At 41.2% G+C, this 17,418-nt stretch overlaps 1 protein-coding gene across 1 annotated transcript; it reads right to left on the bottom strand.

Annotated features, from left to right (window-relative positions):
* Nucleotides 1-885: 885 nt before the first annotated feature.
* LOC125312824 lies at nucleotides 886-1,859 on the bottom strand. Its single transcript, XM_048272437.1, has 3 exons — nucleotides 1,737-1,859; nucleotides 1,419-1,589; nucleotides 886-1,362 (listed from the first exon to the last, which is right to left on the bottom strand). Exons 1-3 carry the CDS (start codon nucleotides 1,857-1,859, stop codon nucleotides 886-888), a joined length of 771 nt encoding a protein of 256 aa, XP_048128394.1.
* Nucleotides 1,860-17,418: the final 15,559 nt, after the last annotated feature.

A 17,418-nucleotide genomic window follows, 5' to 3' on the forward strand; every position in this document is an offset into this window, starting at 1 on the left:
GCCATTATCCGTGGATTATAGCCTCCGGAGCTCCGTATCGGACAATGATATCACGACGCACAAATTTGGCTACGGTCCTTGCGGTGACATTAGCATAGGAATTAGCTTCAATCCACTTTGAAAAGTAATCGATAGCTACTAGAATGAAACGATGCCCGTTCGATGCTTGAGGATGATCGGACCAATCACATCTATTCCCCACATAGAGAACGGCCATGCTTCGGACATCCGGTGTAACTCATTGGGCGGAGCGATGATCTTGTCACTATAAACCTAGCACCGATGGCGGTGGCGAACATGTTGAATACAATCAGCCTCCAAGGTGAGCCAATAGTATCCCGGTCTCAAGATCTTTTTACTAAGCAAGTATCCATTCATATGGGGACCACATTCTCCCTCATGAATTTCGCTCATCAGTTGATTAGCTTCCTTGGCATCGACACATCTCAAAAGGACTAAATCAAATGATCTCTTATACAATGCATTGCCATTGAGGAAAAACTTTGATGAGAGCTTTATCAAATATTTTCTATCAGCCGATTCACTTCCTTCGGGGAATTCTCTCTTTTTGAGATATGTCATGATATCTTGGTACCATAGCCTCCCATCCGCCTCTTCTTTTATCGCCATACAATGAGCCGAACGCTTCAAAATTTCGATTCTTAACGTTTCAATATTTGACCCTCCGATTACCTGAAGCATGGAGGACAACGTGGCCAATGCATCCGCAAATTGATTACGTGATCTAGGAAGATATTCAAATGTTATCTGCTCAAACTCCTCAAGTAGCCCCGCTAAGAATTCATGATACGGGACCAACTTCGGGTCACGAGTTTTCCATTTTCCTTCGGTTTGGAGGATGATGAGGGCTGAATCACCATAGACCTATAGTCTTCGAATCCCCATATCTATAGCGGTTTGCAAACCAAGGATACAAGCTTCGTATTCAGCAATATTGTTGGTGCATGGGAATATCAACCTAGCAGCAATCGGATAATCTTGGCCATCTAGGGAGATAAGCACCGCTCCCGTACCCGAACCTAAAAGATTTATAGCTCCATCGAAGTACATTGTCCACTTATTAGTGGTTATAAGTAGGACGCGATCATCAAGAGGATCGATATGAGGAATTTCTAGACCCATCGAGTTCTCCGCCAACATGTCGCCTATAGCATGACCTTTCGCAGACTTTTGAGTCATGCTTTGTATATCAAACTTGGAGAGGAAGATTTGCCACTTAGCGAGTTTTCCAATCAACGCTGGCTTCTCCAGCGGGTATTTGATGGGGTTGTATTCGGTGACTAGCGGGATCTGGTGATGAAGGGTGTATTGCCGCAGCCTGTGCAATACCCAAAGTAGAGCCTGTGCAATACCCAAAGTAGAGCTAGACAAGTCTTTTCAACCTCGGAGTAGTTTACCTTGGAGTCGGTGAACTTTTTAGCGAGGTAATATATCGTGCATTCCTTCTCATCTGATGGTCTTTTCTGAACTAACACTGCCCCTAATGACTCCTTATGGATGGTAAGGTAGAGAATCAAAGGAATACCAGGAGTCGGTGGCACTAAAACTAGGGAATGAGTTAGGTAATGCTGAATTTTCAAAAAGGCTGCCTAGCATTCAACATCCCACACAATCTTTGCGTTTTTCTTAAGGAGCTTAAAAAATGGCTTTGCCGTCTCGGATAATCGGGATATGAATCTCGCCACATAATTCAACCTTCCCAATAGGCTACGGACCTCTTCGATAGAAGTAGGAGGTCGCAATTCGCATATGGCTTTAACTTTCGACGGGTCTATTTCAATGCCCCCGCATCGACCATAAAACCCACCAATTTCCCGGACTTTGCTCCAAACACACATTTCGCGGGGTTAAGGCGTAGTCGAAACTTGCGAAGACGTTCAAATAGCTTGCGCAAAACCTCGACATGGTCCTCGCCCGGCCTAGACTTTGCGATCATATCATCCACATATACTTCAATTTCCTTATGCATCATGTCATGAAACAATGCGACCATGGCTCTACGGTATGTGGCTCCTGCATTTTTTAGGCCAAATGGCATTACTTTGTAGTAGAAAGTTCCCCATGGAGTAATAAAAGAAGTCTTGCTCCTATCCTCCACTTTCATCCGTATCCGGTTATAACCAAAAAAACCTTCCATGAAAGAAAATAGCTCGAATCCAGCCGTGCTATCGACTAACACATCGATATGGGGAAGCGGAAAATCATCTTTGGGGCTAGCTCGGTTTAGATCCCAACAATCAACGCATATTCTGACTTTGCCATCTTTTTTAATCACGGGGATGATGTTCGCTATCCAATGTGAATATTGTGTGACCTTTATAAAGTCTACTTTAAAAAATTTCATCACTTCCTCCTCAATTTTTTTGGACAACTTGGGTTTTATCCTTCTCAAACGCTGCTTTTTCGGCGATATCGCTGGATTGCTTGGCAAAGTGTGTTCCACGATTTCGGGATCTAGTCCCGGCATATCGGTGTAAGACCAGGCAAACACATCTTGATACTCTTGGAGAAGGTAAACTATCCTGGCGACTTCTACTTCTTGTAATCGTGCTCCGATTTTAATTTCTCTGACACATTCCGCACTACCTAGATTTACCATTTTCGTTGGTTCTGTTGTTAGAGCTTTGACTCCTCATGGCGGTTCCATTCGAATTCAATCATCTTTGGGTCCTCGGTATCGTTGTCCGAGTCCAAGGGATGCTTTCTCTGGTGAATTTGAATCACATGTATTCTCATGAATATGTAGAATGTCATGCTTGAGACATGATGCAGAAGGGTTAGCAAATTTCAACATAGATAACATGTGCAAAACGTGTAATCATTTGAAATCATTTTGGCAAAACATTTTTCAACAGGAAACCTTTGGATATGCCTTCATCTCATCGGACTTGATAGGCCTTTAGAAAACTTTTTTTTTTTTATAAAGGAAATCGGGATGCGTGTGAAAGTCCAGCCCTCAAGATTATATTAAGCTCATCATAGGACCGGCATATACTTTCACACGTCCTTAATAAAGTAGTGCCTCATTTTATTCAAACTAGGGAGCCGCATTACAACATTTACAACCTTAGACCCACGGCTCTAGGTCTAAAGGTCAAAAAATAATTTACACACTGCCGATAGGAATCCCATGTACGGGAAATTGTCACAAAAGACATATGTACATCTCAAAACATAAAGGAATGAACAACCCTACTCGGGAGGGTTGACTGAAACCCCTGATGATTCAGCTGCATCGGATCCTAGAGTGACACAAATGATGAACTCCTCGAACAGCTCGGCTATACCATCCATGGCCATCTCCTCCTCATGCAACATCCTAGCCGGGCCAACGAAAACCTCTTCAATAGGAGTTTTATAAGACAAATCCATGGTAGCTATACCATCGCCTGTATATGTTAGACGATCCCAGTTATCACCAAGGCAACTTCGGCTTCTTCGGTCTTTTCGATCGCATGCTAGGTCATAGCCTATACCTCCTTTGCCGAGCTTCTGATGTGCTATGATGGGCTCTGTGATTCCTTGGCCATGTAGTCCCGAACCTTGTCCAGGTACATGGCCATGCTGGAGTAGAACCCGGCTGGACATAAGTGATGGGCCGGACATTCTTGGGGTTTGCATGATCGCTCCTTCAGGAACATGGATAGTGGATACCAGCTCAAAAGTGTGGTAGCTTGCCTCTTCGCTTCCCCCGGGCTCAATGTAAGGGATTGCCACACCCTCCGAGATTTCCATATCGGATTCTCCATGTATAGTTATCAGCTGGCCACCAACAACAAATTTGATTTTCTAATGCAAACTTGATGGTACAGCTCCAGCTGTATGTATCCAGGGCCTCCCTACTAGCAAATTGAAGGAAGGAGGGATATCTAGGACCCGAAAAGTGATAAAAAAGGTAGCTGGTCCAACTAGGAGTTCCAAGTCCACCTCGCCTAGAACATCCTTATTCGCACCATCGAATGCATGAATATTCAAGTTTGACGCACGCATTCTTGACTCATGAAAATTAACCCGACGAAGGGTGATTAATGGGCAAATATTAACCGCAGACCCATTATCAATTAGAACCCTTGATACCATTCTTCCACGGCATTTCAAGGAGATGTGCGGCGCATTTGCGTGTGATCGGTCACCAAGGGGAAGGTCTTCATCAGCAAAAGATATCTAGTCCTTAAGCAAAATGGACCCAACAAATTCTCCTAGCCGAGCTTCATTGGTTGTCTCCGGTACATGGACTTCACCAAGAACCTTTAGGAGGGCCTCTCTATGTTTATCTGAGGTTTGAAACAGGTCGAGGATCGAGATCCGAGCGGGCATCTTCCTCGGTTGATCCACAACTGAAAATTCACCGGTTTTTACTGCTGACGGGAGCTGTTTGGCCTCTTTATCAATTACAGACTTCTTTTCAATCATAGGCTTCTTTTCGGACGGCCCTGGACATACATAAGAGCGACCCATTCGGGTAACCGAATCGACTCCACTTGTGTTATAGTCCCAGGGAGCGAGCGCCTTGTAGTCTAACGAGGCTGAAGAGGATCTTGTGTTGTGATCCAATGGTGTTGCTGCATTGTGATCCCACGGGGTTGATGGAGCTGGTGGATTGAAACTTGATGGTGCTACTACATTGTAGTCCCATGGAGCTGTTGCATCATAATTCCATGGAGGTGTCAACTTGTAATCCCAAGGAGCAAATTCAACATCGACTAGTTGGAATGGTTCACCGGGCGAGAAACCATCCTCTGCACCGGGGCGGTGTGTGTCAATCATGATCGGCCAAAAATTGCTACCATAGAGATCCATACTAGCATTTAAACTAGCTTCCATCTTGATGAACTCTAGAGAATTTAAATCAATGAGCGCATGTCCCGAGTCCTCTTCTAGAAACCTATACATATCTTCTTCAGCAAGTAGGTCGACGATCGTAGGTATTATTACAGAATAAGTTAATTCATCGGGGTTCGATGCTACCGCTATATCTTCCCAACCTTCTAGAGCAACATCCTCAGCATCAATAGTCGGGAGCAGTGGGGTTGGCAGAGTAACTCCATTGCTAGACTTAGGAGTATCATAGTCATCATCCCACTCATCCCAATGGGCTCGAGTCTTGGGTATACGCTCTTGAAAAAACCAAGAAGGGGGCGAATACTTCACCATAAAATCATATCCCCCGCTAGGTTGCCCTAAGGTGTCGAGCACCTCACCATTTTCGACTGCGGCTATCAAAAACTCATGATCCCATCGGCGTCTGTCTTCAGGATCAGATTCCTGTTCATCGGGCGACCCAATTGATGACGTGTCGGATTCATTAAAGTCCTCTAGCTCATCTAAGAGGTTGCCAATCTTGGTCCCATCCAATTCCACTTCGGGCTCGGGTATTCGGACGACACATGACGCCATCGATAAAGGAGTAGGGAGCTTCTTTTCGGGGATTCATATTATGCCCATTTGGACCATTTCATGGATACGAGCTCGTTTCTCGTGGATTGTAGCATCCTTCGCACCGTAATGTCCAGCTATCACCGGGGTTTCATATAATCGAGAAATGTTTACTCATAACTTCTGGCTAGAAGGATCTTCATCTTCAAGTACCATCCCAACATTCTGAGGATGTGCTGGCAAGGGGTTTTTCTGGACGTTGGGTTCAGAATTTTTAAACGAAAGTATTTTTCTATCTAGCAGATTTTGGATCTTAAGCTTGGGGACAAAGCAGTTATTAACGTCATGCCCTTTCTCGCCCATATGGTATATGCGGGACTTTGATGGGCCAAATCCGAAATAATTCGGGAGAGGATCTCGAGCAACTTCTTTGGCTACAAGACGTTTTTCCAGCAATATCGGCAAGAGCCGAGACAAAGGTCTAGGGAGTGGGGTAAACGACTTCATCTTTCTAGGCTGGCTATTTTGATAACCCTTGTAATAAGGGGTCGAGGGACCCGACGAGGCCGCCGGTAGTCGTTCCACTATAGGAGGATTTTGTACAAAGGCGATTTCCATTTCTTTCTCCTTCTTCGACATAGGCCTTTGGCTTGCCCCCTCCACAATTCTCCCCAAATGCATACCACTTTCGATTCGTTCGCCTACCGCAACCAGTTGTGGGAAGTTTTGACACCTTGAACAAACGAGCTTGTGATAAAATTCATTAGGAAGTGCCTTTAAGAAATGGTCCAGCAATTCACTTTCTTCAAGGGGTGGGCGGACCTCTACTACTAGCGCACGCCATCTCTGGGCGAATGCCCGAAATGTTTCATCCCTCTTCTTTTCCGTCCGTGATAGAGCATCACGTGTTGGAGCCATTTTCGTGTTATACTGGTAATGATCTACGAACAACTTAGCCAATTCTTCCCACCTTTCAATTTTATCTACATTCGAGTTTAGGTACCAACGAAGAGCTGCTCCTTCCAGGCTGCTTTGGAAAGTCTAAGTCAACAAAGGGATGTTGTTGACATATGGGCCCATTCTGTTGACATAGTGCTTAAGGGGTGCTCTAGGATCGCCTGTCCCAGCATATTTTGCGAAGTCGGGTACTTTGAACTTCTCTGGAAATTTGATTTTGGCAAACCGAGACAAATCCTTGATTGCTTCACGATCGCGCTTGTTTTTGAATTCTAGTTCGAGCTCAGCAAACCTTTGTCTAGCTTGTTCCTCCAACCGGGCCGAGATAGCAATAGTTATGGGATCGAGATCAACGGGTCTAGGAATAGGAATTGGCACCCCTTCAATGATTTTGGCTCCGGGGTTCTCGTCAACCAAATCGGGTATATCAAGTGGTGCGGCATTTGGATTCAGATTGTGCTGCGACGGTGTCCTCATTTCTTGAACAAGCTATGTAATCACTTGTTTTAATTCACGAACTTTAGCCGGTGCGGTTACACCGGGGTTTTGTGCTTCTTGTTCCATTTGGGCAACCCGGGACCTAGTACGGTAAGGTGAACGTTGGAACTTTGTGATTTTTTTACCTGTTTTAAAGGAAAAGTCAGCATATAAAAAAATATTGAAAATATCACATAAGACTTTAAGTTCATATTTCTTTTGTGATGAAACCGAGACAAGGAAAAGCTTGATAATTCTCGTGATGTTTCATCAAAAAGGGAAAATATGACATTTTAAAGGAGTAACACACAATGATTGTTCAAAATGCCCCCATTTACATTCAGCTAGGCGAGTACAAAAAAACAAAAAGGTCTTCACCAGTTTCATCACAACTTGGTGAAGAGAAGGTTTATATACAATAGTACATGAAAAACAAACACACAAAAGGCTTCGCCGATTACAGCCCAACTTAGCGAAGGGAAGGCTTATATACAATGCCCAAAGTAGCGGCGGCTTTATTACCACACTCACAAACCAAACTACATAACCCACCTAGTGCCTAGTAGAAATCTGCTGATGTGAAGTACTTTGGGCTCCAGCTCTTCGGGTGGACTTCTTTGTGGCGCAAAGGCGTTTGTTCTCTTAGGTAAGACATTCTACTTCAGCTAATGCCTCATCTCTTTCATTGATAATACGAGCCATCATGGTTTCCTTAGGCATCGGGTTTAGGGGGACGTACGGAAGGACCACTTTGAGTTCCGGCCCAACCCGACGGCGTATGTAGTTCACATAGGTGTGATATACTTTCATTTCTCCTTCTAGCTCGACGACCCAGTCAACATCCTTCGGTAGGCAATGGTATAGTAAGCTCTAGATGTGCTTGATTTCTTTTTCTAAGTCTCTAGCTTGATCTCTTCTAACGAACTCCTTGCGAAAGTCAAGATGATATAAACCCGACTTCGGAGGGGGTGGGATGTCTTGGATGACACGGAATTATCGGGCAACTCTAAGAGGGCAATATGACGTGGAACCAGTAAGCCCTAACAGCGGGACGTATTCCTCATCTTTACACGACGGACAAGCCCTAGGGAAACATATCCAAGCGGTTTGCCACTTAATTTGGTTAAGGGTAAGATTTTTCAGAAAATGAAACCAAGATGGAAAACTAGGAGTGCATGATTTTTTGAATGCGCAGGAACTTAGCGAGAGGATGACTAAACTCGGACAACTCGAGTATGAGCATATGTTTTCCGAACTCCCTTAGGTGAGATAAGAACCAAACCTGGAGCATACCTATTGGGGCTATAAGAATCCCGCTAACCTTTTCTTTAAAGCAATTAAGTGAAATGAAGGTCTCTGCGAGAATCATGTTTGTGAAACCATTAAACAAACATACTTTGGAAGCTACATAAGCGACACGAGGGTCCATTGTTTTTTTTGGTAAAAGGAAAAATGACAAATCCGAAGAAAGCCAGAACGAACACTTTAGCATCACGGAGGTATGGCCTAGCGGGTAATTTGCCAACATAGTGTTCTAGGTAAGATAGTGGCAAGGCATTTGAATTTCCTTTTAAGATTTCTCTAATTTCAGCGGATTCAACCTCTAGGAATTGACTCAACACGGTCACGGGGTTGGAAATAACAGATGGCCTAGCGAAACCTAGCAAGCCTGGCTAATCTATGATGACATCAAACTCCTCTAAAGTCGAGGTTAACTCATGTTCACCAAACACAAAGGTGGACATCTTTGGGTTCCAAAAATGGACTAAAGCTTTGACCATGGCGACCCGAGGCTCCACGTCTAGGAGGGAGATAAGGCGTCCAATCGTTTTCTCAACGTAAATTTGCTCGACTTTACCCAGCTTGTTCCACATGTCAAGAATGGCCTTCCTCGGAATCGGGATGATACGTAACTCGGGAATCCCCATTATATCTAAACCAAGATAGGCATTTTAAACAATCACCATTTGTCACGGGAATATAATGACTCTTTGTAAAAAGAAATTAAAGAAATTGAAGCAATACTTACAAATTGAATGAAAACAAATGAACCTGAAATGCCAACCTCAATCACATATTGTATGCACTTGTGAGTTCTTCTAAAAGGTGAGGTTCTAAAGGCTCCCATTTCCACTAGATCGGGAAAAGTACACTAGAAGTGCCATAACTTGTACCCGGTGTTCACTTAAGTGCCATAACTTTCAAAACGTTCTCTTAAGTGCCTTTTAAAAATGCGTTAAAATGAGTGCTACATGGGAGCAAAATCGTTCACTTGAGTGCTAAAGGGATTTACCACGGGTCGTTCCCCACGCGTTTAGGTTTTGGCATTTTCCTCCGTGTGTCGCATAAGTAACTTTTCCGGCCACTCTGGTGCCCTACATTGTAAGTAAACGATTTTTAAAAGTTATGGCACTTAAGTGAATGTTTTGAAAGTTATGGCACTCAAGTGAACACCGTACAAAAGTTATGGCACTTCTAGTGTACTTTTCCCCACTAGATCGGAAAGTTTTGTCGTGCAAATGCAATTCACATGCGGTCATCATTTAAACAAACATCACTTCTATATATATCCTTAATATGCGGTCATATTTAAACAAACATCACTTCTATATATATCCTCAAATGCACATATTACTACACCCTTATGACTCCCAATCTGCAAAAACATTTAACACGGGTTAATGGACTAACCTCGCTTTCCACACGACTTTCACTCATGCTACAAAAGACATATCAAATTAGGAAACAAACAATTGGTTATTAGGCCTAAGTCCACAAGTAGCAAACTATGTCCCCAGCGGAGTCGCCAAGCTCTCACGACCTACCCTTTCCCCTCCCGAGGATCGTTTAGGTTTAGAGGCATTACCTATCCATTTAGGCGCAAATCCTCCCAACTCTTACCTCGCGTGACATTGGAATTCATTTTTATGAACTAAAATTCTAAACCATTGAAAGTCGCCACTAGCCTTTGGGGTCGACTAGAAACCAATAGAGATATGGGAGTATTATCTCAATTCCTACACAACCAGAGCATCTAGGTTCGGGGACTTATTTACACTAATTATTTTAACTAACGCCCTTTCGGTACCTAACCAATTGGTATTCCTAAAGTGACCATGCATTTGACCCATTACACTAAAACTTAAAGACTATCCATTGATAAAAAATTTTTTGTCATTTCATATAATTATCTATTTTGTTTTCAAGCTAATATTCATAGGAAGGAGCTTTCACAAATCGGAAACCTCAACGCAATTTTAGCGAGATACCCGATACTAACTAAAACTAAAAAAAAATGACTCAATCGACACCCATTGCAAAATAACAACAAGAGAAACTAATTCGGCGGAAATGCAAAAGCAAAGATTGTTTTGTTCTTCCGAATTTTTTTTTCTTTTTGAATTTTTTTTACTTTTCTTTTATAAACTTAAAAAAGTTCTTCGTATAAATAAGAAAAAAAAAAATCTGACTCGTACGTAATATAAAAAAAAATAACATGAGTTTGTATAAAGCGGATTCCCTCTTCTTTTTTTTTGCCTTTCCTTTTTTACTTCCCTTTGGTCTTTCATATACAAAAAGAAAAAAGTATTTCTGATTCTATGTTATTTTTAGATTACAAAATCTTCTAATAAAACAAAAACAAAAAAATGCGAAAACACAAACAAAATAATAGAAACCTAAGTCTAATATGAATCATCTTAAAGCACCGTGGGTCATAAACAAAGGGGGTTCCTTCTTTATTATTATTATTATTATTTTTTGGTCTTTCCTCATACACTTGCTTTTACAGAGAATCTATAAAAAATCGCCTCAAGGAGTGTTTTCATGACCGCAAATCATGAACTTCGGGTATCGCAAACAGCAAACTCAAACATAGATACAAACTACCATGCACGTAGAATGATTTGAACTAAGTAGCGAAGGATGGATCAAATGAAATCCCAATGAAAGTTCACCCCAATATGCGAGTTTGACATGCTCGAGAAAAACTGGGTTTAGAGTCAAACAAGTAGATAAGCTTCATTCCGATCGGAAAGTCTTTCATGTATGCACTAGAAAAGAAAAAGTGTTTGGTCTTAATGAAACTAGGTAACGTGTAGTTTCCGGCGCATTGATCGGTTCTAAAAATTGTTAGGCGCACTCATTGAAAAAGCAATGTGAAGTAAGCTATATAGGAGACCCCTGTTCACCGGCCATATGACTTAGATTCAACGGTTTTGCAGCAGTAAAGCACAATCAGTCAAAACCAAACCAAGGTCAAGAAAGAAAGGGGAGAAAATAAAAACAAAAAATTAAAAAAAAAACAGCACAGTATATAGCCATAACATGACATGAACGAATTCCATTTTTAGCTCAAATTACAATGCCAACTTAAGCTCGAGTTCGCCGGACCGAGGAAACCAAGGATCTCGGCCCGGCGAACCCGAGTAGCAAGAGAAACAAAAGCAAACAAGACCCAACAGTAGATATGCTACCTGTTAAAGGTTGGAACCTCAAAAAACAGTGATGAACTTGACGTTAGAGCCTAGGAGTCCTCCTTGTTCACTCTTTTTTTTTTAACCCTCACCCTCTCCTTTTTTATTGCCATTCTCCTTTTTGTTATCGAGAGAGTACGTAAGAGAGAGAGCTCCCCCCTTTACGTTCTGTCCCTTCTCTCTTTTTATATCTTTCACCAGCTAACAGTTTTTTTTTTGTTCTCATCACTTCAGGAAATTCACCCCCCTTGCACCACAAGAGGCAACACCTTCCTAATCCTCTGCTCCTCTCTATCTCGGGCGAGATTTTCTGTTGTTTCTGCACAGCATCTATTCCCTATTGATTGCCTCTAAACAACTGCCCAAAATAGCTTATAAGAGTTGCCCACCTCAGCTCCACATCAGCTCTAACTTGCCAGCGGTGATTGAATATCATGCTCGCTTGTTGAAGGTGTTCTGCATCTGGTCTTTGGCCGAAATTTTCTGTTGCTTCTTCTCCGAGAAGTCGCCCCCAAGTTATCTTCAAGAGCCATCCACATCGGCTTCACGTCGGTTCCATATCGGTCTCAACTTGCTTGCTAATCTAAATTCATCATTCCTTTTGCTGCAACTGAAATTCTCTGCTGGATTTCCTGCTTTGCCTGATCGCCCAAATCAGCCTCTAAAGACTGATCAACTTCAACTTGCAACTTCCACTTGCCTCTATCTTTCTCTGGTCATCATTCTTTTTGTCCCATATGCTTTGCTCCTTGGCTCTTCGGCCTCTCTCAATAACCAATCTCGTGGCTTGCGGCTTCTTGGGAACTGGATGACTCAAGCTACAATCTCGCCATCAAGTTGTTTTCTAAATCTTCAGTCATCATTCTTCTTTGCGTTTGGTGTGTTCGCTCCCTGTCCTTTCATCGAAAATCTCCAAGTGCGGTGTATTCAGCGACAAGTTGTTGGTCTTGGAAACCAGCTTAATCGGTTTCCATTTCTTCTTATCCTCTAGCGTAGATAATATCTTCTATTGCAAATAATATTCTCTGTTGTAGATGATATTTTGAGATATTCTCCATTTGCAAATTCTTTGTGTAGATCTCTCTCTCTTCTTTTTTTAAAACCGGGTCATCATCTTCTTCTTCTTCTTCTTTTCTTAACGACTCGATCCGACATCCTTCCTCTTTCTTTTTCTTTTTCCTTTTTTCCATTTTTTCTTTTTTCTCTTTTTTTTTCCTTTTTTCTTTTTAAAAGCACAATGGGTGAATTTACATGAATCGACCTATTCTATTTTGCGGAGGAATAATAAAATACAAGGGTGACAAAATTAGGTGTCAACAACGCGAATACTACATATCATTTTGGATTAATAAAATGACCTTTGCCTTTCCAAACGATAGAAATAATACTGATTTAGGCCAAACGTCAACAAATATTGTTATTTTCCCAAAAAATAAGTTCTTAAAAAATATTTTTCTAGAAATGCCGAATTTTTCATGAAATAAACAAGAGCGAGTGAAAGAAAGTTTGGTGAAATTAATGCCTTTCACATTCATATTTCTATATGATAGTATCATATTCCACTTCTTTTCAAGAAAAGGGATCTCATTTCCTAGTTAGGTAAATTGCGGATCAATAGAATGCTTGAGTAATCTCACAGGTTATAGCAAATGTGAGCCAAAGCTTAGGTAAATGCGCCACAACATCGGGAACGTGCAGGCCTCGTCCTAAGAATATTCATCAACATTGTTAGTTTAGCTATTGCAATTAACAATTAAAAAAGACGCTCACATTGTATTATCCTCCGCCTTATGTCATACATCATAATCAAGCTTATTTTTACCACGCAATCCCTAGTATTAAAGAGTAAATCAAACACTAAATCGGCCCTTTCTTGTATTATCCCATGACAATGTCATTTGTCTTATGCTCTACTTTCATCTATAAATGGAAAGATAAATCGGGCATATCTCTCACATTCTCGGTATCCAAAGAATTTGAAGAAGAGAAAAGCATGGCTAGGATAGCTAGCCCCAAGTTCACCATCTTCTTCAACTTGGTTTCCATACTCGTTTTTGTCCTCATGGTCTCCTTGACCGAGAGCAGAGTTGTCGGAAGTAAGTAATGCATTACTAATATCCATTTAATTATACATCATAAATTATGCCTTTCTGTAATGATTATGGCTGTTTTTTTTTTCTACCTGTTTCACGGGGGTTGCAACGACAAACCCCGGCTCGGTGTGTGACGAAGTGGTGGGAGTGAATGGTGGAGACAGTTGCTTTGCGATAGCACGGGAGTTCGAGTTGACTTCTGAAATCTTCAGCTCCATCAATCCGAATCTCAATTGCGACGCTCTCTTCGTTGGTCAATGGCTTTGCATCTCCGGGAACTTCACTTGAGCCACAAACATGTTTTAATACTTGTATGAATAAACACACTCATTGCCCAGCTGTTGTGGGTAATGCTAGTGTCGTGGTCCGGTCATGATGCTTTATTTCGTTGTCGTCAAGAATGTAGTTTGAGTGTTTCTATCGAAGGTATGAACAAAGGGAAATAAAAACGTTTTACAACTGGTTATCCGAGAAAGACGGACATATCTTTATAGTTAGTAGTTTTTTCGACAAAGACAAATAAAAACCTAACAAACATTTAGTACCAAGGTCGATTCTCCATTCCAACTTTCAACGAAGAAATAGAACAATGCAGCCAAACTAGGGTCGAACCGTTACTAAAACTAGTTTTGTCGTTCTCCAAATATAGAGAGCGCTTACTAAAGTCTAATAAAGTTTTAGTTGAGTTAGAGTGGATCGAGGTTTAGATAGAATCTGATTTGAGATCGATAATACTCGGCATGATCATCATCATATGTTGTCCACACTTGTCCGTAATGCCACGTCACCATATATCACAATACCGCCATGTCATCGATATCTTCATCGGTGTTATTGCTTGTGACCTCACAAGCCCAATTCAAGGAGCGTAGTCAATCCGAATGGTTACGGTATCTCAATCAATTGACCTCAACCCTCGTAATTTACTTTATTAAAGCTTTTTTTCGGGGAAAAAAGAGTCATTTAAGTTGTTGAAATTATGTTTGTGTTAAGTATGGTTAACATGTACATAAGTAATTGAGCATGGCGTCATCTTAGGGATCTAATTTTACTATAGGAATTTTCTATTGTGGAATAAATTTACAAATTCGAAGGGAAAAGTACAAAAAAAGTCATAAACCTATTACATTAGTACCAATTCGGTCTTAAATTTTTCAGTTGGACCGATTTAGTAAATACCAACGCAAGTAGACAGAAGTATGGTTATTGCTTATTGCCATAATGGTTCTACAATGTACTTATTTTAAATTCTAGAATACTTGTTTTGGCCTAAATGAGCATTTCTAGAAATAATTTTTTCAATATGATTTTTTTTTTTTTTTTGAAAAACATGCCTGTAATGTAACTTGTGTCCCTTTGTACACACAAACCCCATTACAGCAAATCAACTATCAATAGCAAAGGAACTTGAATCACTAACAGCAACTACAATACAACATCAAGTTTCAAGGTGTAGTCCACCTCCACTTCAAACAATAATTCCTAACATTCTCAACAAAACAGTCGGATTATTAGAGCCAAACCCAGATGAGATCCTCTTCTTAATAGCGAATAGCACCAGATTAGAAGCCTTATCAGCACAGGGAGAAGCGCGTTCGCTGCGTATCCCACCATTTCGAGCTTACCAAATATAGTACAAAGTGGCAACCAAGCTAATTTCAGCAGAGACTTCCTCCGAAATCTACCTCGTGGTACACGACCGGCCCAAGAAAACTCCAAACCCGTATCAATATGATTTATCTCTGACTAGATGGCATCGATTAGTACCACAGAAATGGCGATCGGCTGGATGAAAAACTCCATCTCTTGAACCTGAGAGTATGATTTTACCTCAGCAGCTGAATTGGCAATGACACTACCTTCCAAAGCAGCTTGAGTGCTCTCCCGCTTCATCTCCACATCCCAAGAACTCTTATCTTTCTTTTGTACTATCATCTAATCATACAATCACATACGGTTATACTTATGTTCGAACATTTCATACTGCATTTCAGTTATATTTCGTCCGACCATAGATCACAGGTTTAGGTCCAGTGGCATATGAATCGAAATGCAAATTAGAAATCAAGTGTTCAGTGACAAAGAAAATTTCAGAAAAAGATTATGTGCAGATCAAGATATGTTCGACACACATCGTTGATCGACGAATTCAGGGAGAGACAACTTCAGAAATCAGAGGGATGTTACGAAATGGCATTGAAGAGCTCGATTCCCGCTTCCCATTGCCGTGTTTCGTGACCTGCAAACCCTAAATTGTCACATCATCTCAGTATCAAAGGTTAGAGGCTGAAGTTTCAATGGTGTTTTGTGATTGGAAGAATTAGTTAAAGAGCCAAACGGATGTTTCTTCTTCCTCTATAGTTTTTCTTTCTCTCTTCTGATTCTATTCCCCAAGAAAATGTGGCCAATGACCGATAATCAGCAGAATCACAAGAACTGTCATGATGAAACAACTCCTTATAATTACCATAAGTTAGGTGAAATTTATGTCTTTCACACTCATATTTTTGTTTAGTACTGTCATCTTACAGTTCTTCCGGGAAAGGAGTCTCATTTCTCAGTTGGGTAAGTTGCGGACCCAATGAAATGCCTCGGTAATATCATGGCCTACATCAAATATGAGCCGAAGCTCCGGTGAATCAGCCGCGGCATGGGAAACTTTTACACTTTCACTTAAGGTATAATTCATCCTAGGAAATCGAAAACATGCAGGCCTCGTCCTAATAATTCATCGACCATGAAAGTCCAAGCTAGTGGCAATTCTTCATGTAAAAAGAACATTCTTAGTTTAACTGCCGCAATTAACCAAAAAGAATAAAAGGATACTCGAATAGGTATTATCATTCACCTCATGTCATATAATAAAATAAAAGGTTTTTTTCAACATGTGATCCGAAGCATCGACACTAAGCCAGCTCTTTCTCCTAAATAAGTGACAATGCAATTTGTCTCGTGCTATAATTTCATCTTTAAATAGAAAGATACACAAGGCATATCTCTCACAAACTCAATATCCAGAGAAGTTAGAGAGTTGATAAGCATGGCTAAGATCACCGGTCGCAAGTCCACCATCTTCTTCAACTTGGTTTCAATACTCTTCTTCGTCCTGATGATCTCCATGGTCGAGAGCAGAGTCGTCGGGAGTAAGCAATGCGTTCCTAATCTCCATTAATGACGATACATTTTTCTTCTTACATACTTCAAAATCATGTTCTGCAACTTCATCGGACGTTGAGGATCCGCTTTCTATTTCAAAACCTTGGCCAACCACAAGTTATGTCCCTAGTGTCGGACCGTTCGACCGGTCTTTGAACAAAATGTGTCCTAATGCTGCAATAATAGCTGAAAGTCTCTCTTTCCTAGGGGAGGATGAGCAGCTTGACAATAACCTTGTTGTCCCATAATATCGAAATAGTTTTCATGCACACGCGAAGCCCGATTTCTTTCCATTGCTAGTGTAAATCACGCGATTAGTGAAGATGTTTACAATCCTATGAATAATGTTGTAAAAGGGTACAACGCAGTCATCACCCAGTTGCTGGTAATTGCAAGGTAAGGTGGTGGTCTGGTCATCATGTTTAGCACACATGTTTTCATTTTGTTTTCTGCTGCACAAAACGCGGGTTCGGCTCGACTTGGAGTTGCGCCTCGCGGTTCGCATGTCCACGTCACGGACATATCATAACAGTGCCAGGTCATCAGCATTCCATGTAATCAGTATGGTCATTCATGTTATTGCACGTAGACATTCCATGTCTACATGGGTGGCTATAGTCTATTGTGAGTCTGCAAATATTTAATTTTTTTTTTGCAAAAATAGACTGTTAATCTCGCAGGAGATTAAGGATAGTTGCATAATCAAATTGGCCTCGAAGCTCGTGATATACTTCATTTTACTTAGTTATTTCGTCAAAGCTAAGTAAATTAGCATCTCTTTTTTTTTTTCCATAAAACGTCAAAAGTGGGAGGTAAAGTCCACCACAAACCCCATTACAGCAAGTCAACTTTCAATGGAAAAA

This window comes from Rhodamnia argentea, chromosome 11 (assembly GCF_020921035.1).
Source record: "Rhodamnia argentea isolate NSW1041297 chromosome 11, ASM2092103v1, whole genome shotgun sequence".
NCBI lineage: Eukaryota > Viridiplantae > Streptophyta > Magnoliopsida > Myrtales > Myrtaceae > Rhodamnia > Rhodamnia argentea.

Bases quoted from the DNA above. Each gene is read 5' to 3' on its own strand.
- LOC125312824 (XM_048272437.1), bottom strand. From the start codon at position 1,859: ATGTGTGTTTGGAGCAAAGTCCGGGAAATTGGTGGGTTTTATGGTCGA. The intron at 1,590-1,736 runs GTCCGTAGCCTA...TTGAAAATTCAG, and splicing joins CTCCTACTTCTATCGAAGAG to CATTACCTAACTCATTCCCT. The intron at 1,363-1,418 runs GTAAACTACTCC...GGTATTGCACAG, and splicing joins AAAAGTTCACCGACTCCAAG to GCTCTACTTTGGGTATTGCA.